This window comes from Mandrillus leucophaeus, unplaced genomic scaffold, assembly GCF_000951045.1.
Source record: "Mandrillus leucophaeus isolate KB7577 unplaced genomic scaffold, Mleu.le_1.0 Scaffold100, whole genome shotgun sequence".
In the NCBI taxonomy this organism is placed as follows: domain Eukaryota; kingdom Metazoa; phylum Chordata; class Mammalia; order Primates; family Cercopithecidae; genus Mandrillus; species Mandrillus leucophaeus.
This window is the reverse complement of record NW_012098099.1, coordinates 5,351,342-5,359,077: the sequence shown is the minus strand read 5'-3', so window position 1 is coordinate 5,359,077 and position 7,736 is coordinate 5,351,342. Positions and strand designations below refer to the sequence as shown.

Here is a 7,736-nt window from a genome sequence, read left to right as displayed (position 1 = left end):
CAGTGGCTCATGCTTGTAAACCTAGCACTTTGGGAGGCCAAAGCAGGAAGATCATTTGAAGCCACTAGTTTGAGGCTGCAGTGAGCTATTATTGCGCCACTGCACTCCAGCCTGGGTGACAGAATGAGACCCTGACTCAAAAAAAAAAAAAAAGAATTGATACAGTTGATACAGACCCACTATTTCATCAAATTACTAAGCCTTATATCACATAAGAAGTATAATGGTCATGAAAAGTTAACTTAAATGAATGCTAGTGTTTAAATTTTGAATCAAAATAGTAAGATCAAACATTTAAAGAATGCCATTATAGATTAAATTTAAAGAAGAAAACTGCATTGCCAGGAGTAACTCTGAGAACGGTTTTTGATTACCTACCTCTCCATGATTGAAAAAGAAGCACAACACTGTAACCAGGCCTCCTAATCGGCTGCCACTGGAAAAGAAGAAAACATAACTCAAATAACAAAAATTCAGGTCAATCCTAAGAAAAACCTTAAAACACATAAGATCATAACCTCTGGTATTATAAAAGATTTTAGTCATACTAGAACTCTCCTATGCTTATTTACAAAATAGTTTATTTCCTCCAAAATTTCATTAGTCAAAATAACATTTTTTTCATTTTAAAAAAATCATTTGCTAACTTCAAAATGTATAGACTCAGAAAAGCACGCAAACTGAAAGGGAATAAAAAATTCTTACTAGTCATATTACTGTACATCATGCAACCTGATTTTTCTGTTTATTTTCTTTAGTACCTCATATTTATTTATGTCCTTCAACATTTCTCAAACTGCTTTCCTTGGGACAGATGACATACATTAGGAAAAAGGGTGAGAAAGATGTGCAAGGAAAGGGATCCATGGTCATGAGAATGGAAAACCCCACACTGCCTACTTGGCCCTAGAAATTCACAAGGCACTTCCACACATTAAAGATTTAATTTCATATTTCCCAAATCCCATCCCCAAGCTACTTTTCTGCAGAATACAGAATACTAGTTTATAGATAAAGTTTTATGTTTCATTTGTTTTCAAAAACTGGAATAGAACACAAATATCAAAGTATGACAATCAGGATTATAACTCTAGGTAAAAAAATAAAATAGTATAATCTGCTAGTTCTAACAATTAACCTTCATTTGCTCAGCGAAGAGTGAAATATGTTCCCTACTGTACCCGAAGTCTGGGTAGGGGACATAAGGTTTAGGTTTATTTCATCATGTTCTGCATCTTTACTCTTGAGGTCTTCTTACCCGTTTTAGCTCATGCTGCTTTCTCATTATTCTACCCAAATATTCTTCCTTCTTTTTCTTTAAGTATAGGTATACCACAGAGAGGTCAGAGAGGAAACAAAGAACCAGATGGTATAGGCATCAAAGGCCCTGTATTTACTCTTGTGATGTATGAATGAGGAAAAGAGGAAGAGATGCAATGGCCAGCAGGGATAATCCACGTAGGGAGTATCCAGAAGGAGACAGGTAGGGCTGGGACCCAGCACAGGTGGCCTGTTTGCCTTGGCAAAAGAGGAGGAAGACTGCATATTTAGTGGCAAGTACTTTGTGGAGTTTCCATGTTCCCCACAGAGCATAAGACACAGCCACTTGCTGCTAGAGAGAAACAACGGCAGCATTAAAGGTCTGAGGAAAGACAAATGTCTGAAACACCACTCACATTTCAGGAGAGCGGTAACTGGGGAAAACAAGTGCTGCTGGGATATCTTAAGGGAACAATTGAGGCTGCAGAACACACATCTACAGGGTCACTAATCATAAGACTGTGTGATTTTTGCCTACCGATTATCAGCCTAGAAAGTACAAATGAAATATAAAGAAGCAAAGAAACTGAGAACATTGGCCAGAAAGTGGCTGAAGTGATGGATCACTGAAATAAGAGCATCAGATAGAGGCGCTTAGAAAGCAGTACAGGCCAGGAAGTAGAGGCCAGGGTTCTCTCCTGAAAGGTGCACCACATCTTCTTCAAAAGAGAAGAACACAGGCTAGGCCCAGGCTTCATCACAAGTGATTAGACATTAGAAAGGTTAAGACAGAGTTAAGCGTTTAAAAAACAAATAAATACATTTTAATGTTTTGAACTTACTCTAACAAGACAAAAACTATAGAAGTGTATAGGGAAAAACGTGATTTTTCTCTTGCTGCCCTCTCCCAATCCTATTCACCTAAGAACATTTTAGTACATGTCTATTCTTCCAAATCTCTCTCTAACCACACAAACATATATTTTCTATGTGATCATATTAATATTTGAAATTTGTTCCTTTTCTAATTATTCTAGCATAAAGATTATTCCTAATCAATATATGTAATAACCTTAGAGGGATTATTTTTATAGATGGCAAATACTGTATAATACAAATATATTTATTTAGCTCATTCCATATTACTGGACATAGAAACATTTTTCAATTTCTTGCTATAATAAAAAACGGTTAAACTTCCTCGTACATGTAAATACTGGCGCGTTTGTTTCGGCAGGAGGGACCTAACTGTGAGACACGTGAGTCAAAGGATGTGAGCTGTGCCCGGAAGCACTGCAGCAGTCCGCACCCTCGTCACAGAGGATGCAGGAGGTCGTTTCTCCACCCCTCGTGGAGCACCTCATGTGCTTTTCAAATTTTGTCCTTAGATAGGTGAAAACCCTTTTCGCACTGCTTACTTGTATGGATCATCATTTTAGTATTTTGTTTTGCAACATGCATTTTCTCTTCCATGAACTGCTTATTTACATTCTTGACTATTTTTCTATTAGACTGTCTATTTCCCTACTTAAAAATTAAGGTTATCAAACCTTTGACTGTCAAATGTGAAAATAACATTTAAAAACTGTCCAAAAAAACAACCACTTTAAGCCTTGAGGGAGATGTGACTGTGATCTGAGTCACACATGGTTACAACTTCCGTTCTTAGATTATAGATTAACTTGCTTTCTCATTTTTCTTGTTCAATACAATGACTAGAGAATTAAACAATGCCAGGCAACAAAACTTCCTACTTTTTTTTTTTTTTTCCCAGAGACCAGGTCTCACTCTGTCACCCAAGCTAGGGTAGAGTGGCACAATCATGGCTCACTGCAGCCTCAAACTCATGGGATTCAGCAATCCTCCTGCCTCAGCCTCCAGAGTAGCTGAGACTACAGGTGTGAGCCTGCCTTCGTAGTTAACAACCTGTTATAGATTAACTTTCTCTGTGTTGCTTTACTTTGCTTAGATCAGACTATAGAAAATCCATCATTATTATACTTTCTGTAAAAAGAAAAAAAAGTTAAATGTACCCTTCCCCAAAACAAATACCACCTATAACCCATCAAACTGCTGTGACTATGTGCCACCTGTATGAACAATGTTGTATTCCTGCTAAAAATTTCTGTCTCTGCCTATATAAATGAAACCTAAACTTCCCTGCTTCCAAAGGCTGACTTCATTCCTTTGGAGTTGGTGTTCCTGAGTGGTCCACCCTCACACTTTGTGCTTGAATTAATGCTCTTTAGATTCTGATATTTTTGATTATTTTAAGTTAACACACATGTGTGACAAAGTATTCTGATACATTTGTGGTGTATGCTGTCAGAAAGAATTTTTAAACTTTTACATATTTAAGTATGTTGATATTTTCCTTTATTTCTTCTGTACTTTCTGTCTTGTCTCTGAAGGTCTTCCACACCTCAAAACTATAGTCTCCTAAAATTTCTTCTAATATTATTAATTGCATTTTCCACTTAGCTCTTTCACCCTAATTTTGTTCTCTTTGAAATAGCCAATTATATTAAAATCATTTATCAAGTAAACATCCCTTTTACCAGTGAATGAAATTCAGCCTTTATCTTATATTAATTTCTTACAATGCTAGACTCTCTTCTATTTCATTCAACTGACTTAATTCTGTATTTTTTTGTATCACACTATTTTTATTACTGTAGCATTATGGTAATTTTAACGCATGATTTTAAAAAGCTCCCCACCCCCAACTACTCTTTTAAGATTTTTTAGGTAAATCTTACCAACTTACTCTTACATATAACGTCTGAACCAGTCTCCCAACTCTGCTCCCCTACCCAAGAAAAAAATATCAGGCTTCTGATCAGAATGACATTAAATTTATATATAATTTGGGTTGGGAAGGACGGTCATTTATATGACAGCCATTCAGTTAAACAGCATATCTCTTTCCATTTACTCAATTCAAATTGCATTCCTTTAAATAAAAATGTTAGGGGCCAGGCACGGTGGCTCATGCCTATAATCTCAGCACTTTGGGAGGCCAAGGTGGGTGGATCACTTGAGGCCAGGAGTTCCAGACCAGCCTGCCCAACATGATGAAACACTGTCTCTACGAAAATACAAACAAACAAACACACAAACAAACAAAAAACATTAGCTGTGTGGTGGCACACAACTGTAGTCCCAGCTACTCAGGAGGCTAAGAGTCAAGAATCGTTTGAACCGGGAAGGTGGAGGCTACAATAAGCTGAGATTGCTCCACGGCACTCCAGCCTGGATGACAGAGTGAAACTGTCTCAAAAAATAATAAAAATTTTTTTGGACAACCAATGTAAGAGTTAAATACCAAAAGTTAAAACTTCTAGAAATACAAAGAGAACATGACAAAATCTGATCACAGTGGAAAATTTTAATTCTTTCATAATCTGACAGGTCAAGTAAGCTAAACGAAACATACTAGGGATTTGAAGGAGACAATCAACAAGCTCAATGTTGTGACTATACGGAGATTACACATCATTTTCTACGTCACTGGAACATCTAGTTGCAAAGGTACCTCATTCTCTGATTAGAACCTAAAACAACCTAAAACACAAGAAAGATTAGTTTTTTTAAAAATGACACTTGGGGAATTTAATATAAAATTTCCTTTTAAAAATTTCCTGGAACAATGAGGAATCAAAATGGAAATTTAATAACTTTAATTTTCTAAATGGCAGAATAAAGGTAGAGAAAGAACAAAAGACTCACAAATCCAATTCCCCGACGAAATCTCAGGATGAGGTTTGCCTAAGAAGTCGCATACCCTCACTCAGTTGCCATACAACCTGGGAGGCTCTGAGGTTGGACAATTTCCTGAGGGCAGAGCCACTGTGACAACATTCCTTTTTCACCAAATTACTAAAATACAGGTTATGGTCCAATATCTTCCATGAATATGGGCTCAGCTTTGCTTAACTAACAAAAGAGGCATATTTTTTCTAGTACACTTTGGGGAACTGCAGAGCTAGAAGAGGAGAATAAAATGTGTTTATCTCCAAGGATGTTCTGAGTTAGAATCACTGTGAAATGATGTGACTTGAAACAAATCTAAAATTGTGTTCTCCATGTCCACCCTCTTACCCCAATCCATAGAGGCTACTATGTAAGTCTTTTTATTTTGCTTAACAGAAAAGACGCAGCAATCAGAATACCTAAAATTAAATTTTTTTTTCCCACTATAGTTGATCAGTTGATATTTTAGCATTCCCTAGTGGTTAAAAAAAAAAAAAAGTTTCTTCTGCAATATTACTGTCAGAAAATATGAAAGCTCCTATTGTGCAAATTTTAAAACATTCTAAGCTTGCTAAACATTTACCACATTTACTTATATATCTCATTCACCTAAACCTTGATTTTTCTTAGATATAAAATGAGGGGATAATAAAAAAAAAGCTAAAAATGACCTAAAAATACTTTCCAGTTCTAAAATTTAAGAATTTTATAATTTTCTTCTTTCCTACCTACCACAGTTGTATAGATTTAAATCAATTATTAAGTTTTGATAGGTTTTATTAATCATTGAGATTTTTATCTCTATTTACAAAAATGATGAACCATCCAAAGTTAAACTTTTGAAGAGAAAAAAGCAATCAGAGTTAATTCAAAACTATATTAAATAACTCTTACGAGTAAGCTTTCTTATTGTTGTATAAATGCTTAAGAAAGAGAAAATGGAGAAAAATTTGGAAATAACCAAATTAAGATAATTGCCAATCTTAAGTTGGAGATTGAAGGCTTTGGGCACCTTCCTAGCTCAATGAAGAAATGCCAAGCAGGCCTGGTTCAGAGCTGAGAACTTTCCCCTATACTCACGGTGGCAGGGGGAGAGGGGATTCACTGGTTACTAAGGAAAGAAAAAGGAAAGAAAGATGAGGAATGAGGATAAGACTCAGGAAGGATGAGAAAAGTTCTCAGCTTGGTCCTTTCCAGTCTGTTTCAAGCAAGTCATTAATGTCTTTAACTCTCTATCTGCCAGTTCTAACAGAAGTTACTTATTTATTAGATTGTGAACTCAATTCACCCATGGTGCCTAGTACCAAGTCTTGTCCATGAAAGACAGTGAAAGGGTATCTGAAAACAGAACTACTCAATCAAAAGACTGCTGGCATTCCTTTTCTGAAAGCTTGGAGCCAAACACACCGCACCTCATGTCATTGTTGCTCTCGGTAGTGGCCCCAATACCAGGCAGGGCCATGTGTTCAGGTGAGCCTCTGCTCTGACCCAACCACCACACCTCAACTCCTATGCAGACCTCTCCACTGTGTGCTCCAGGCCCTTCATTCCATGGTGAACAACTACCTATCTGACACCCACAGCCTCTTCCCAGAGGCTTCCTCCTTCTCTTGCCCGGAAATATCACTCTCCTCTGAACAAATGCTTCCCCTGGAGCCTCCCCTACAATTCTGCCTCCTAGTATCACAGAGTCTGTCTATTTCCCTCCACCCCACCACCGCCATACCAGCCCACGCTCCCATCCTCTTCCCCTGGGCTGCTACAGCCTCCGACACCCCCCACCCAAAGCCTGCTCCCTCTACGCTGCAGAGTTTGTTGTCTTTAACAATGAATAGACCCAATCCCACTCCATCCACACAGCCCTTCAATGGCATCCCACTGCCCACAAGGTCAAACCCAAACACCAAAACATGTAAAAAATGCCTCGCAGGATCTGGCCCCTGCATACACCTCGACTCCTTTCACTATTCTTCCTCCTGCCCACACTCTGTTCTCCAGCTGCACTGTCCTCGGATACAGTTCCTCAAATGATAAGATCACACTGACAAGAGTGTGCAGAGCAGCATGGGAGCAAGACCAGTGGGGAGCAGAGCCCCATGAGCTGATGCAGAGTCATCCCAGGGTGATGGGCTGGCAGAGAAGTGGAAGAATGCCAGAGATATTCTGAAGCAGGACAGTAAAAATAGGATTTTGTGACTCCTTGGATTACAGAGGAAAGAGGAAAGTCATGGCTATCTCCGAGAGGTCAGACTGGACATTAGAGTAGACAGAAGAGTCATTTGCTGAGACAGTAAACACATAAAAAGGGGAAGGGTTTGGAGAAAAGATGCCAATATTGCCAACCAATAACCTTGATCAATTTATGCATACTAAATAAAAATACTTATCTTTTAAATATTCATACACAACTGTTAGACCAAATGGGTTTGATTAAAGATATGTTAGCAGGCCAAGTTAATAGTACATTCAGAAAAAAAAAAAAAAAGGCCAGGCACGGTGGCTCACACCTATAATCCCAGCACTTTGGGAGGCCAAGGCGGGTGGATCATAAGGTCAGGAGATTGAGATCATTCCGGCTAACACAGTGAAACCCCATCTCTACTAAAAATACAAGAAAAAAAAAATGGCCGGGCGTGGTGGCAGGCACCTGTAGTCCCAGCTACTCAGGAGGCTGAGGCAGGAGAATGGCGTGAACCCGGGAGGCAGAGCTTGCAGTGAGATGA

The 7,736-nt window shown here is 38.4% G+C and overlaps 1 protein-coding gene across 1 annotated transcript in view; it reads right to left on the bottom strand.

Moving 5' to 3' along the window:
• DPY19L1 (dpy-19-like 1 (C. elegans)) overlaps positions 1-7,736 on the bottom strand; it is a 117,932-nt gene that overhangs the window by 59,477 nt on the left and 50,719 nt on the right. The window contains exon 7 of the mRNA XM_011973072.1: positions 379-436. Within this exon, the coding sequence (XP_011828462.1) occupies positions 379-436 (58 nt within the window). The remainder of the gene's footprint in view (positions 1-378; positions 437-7,736) is intronic.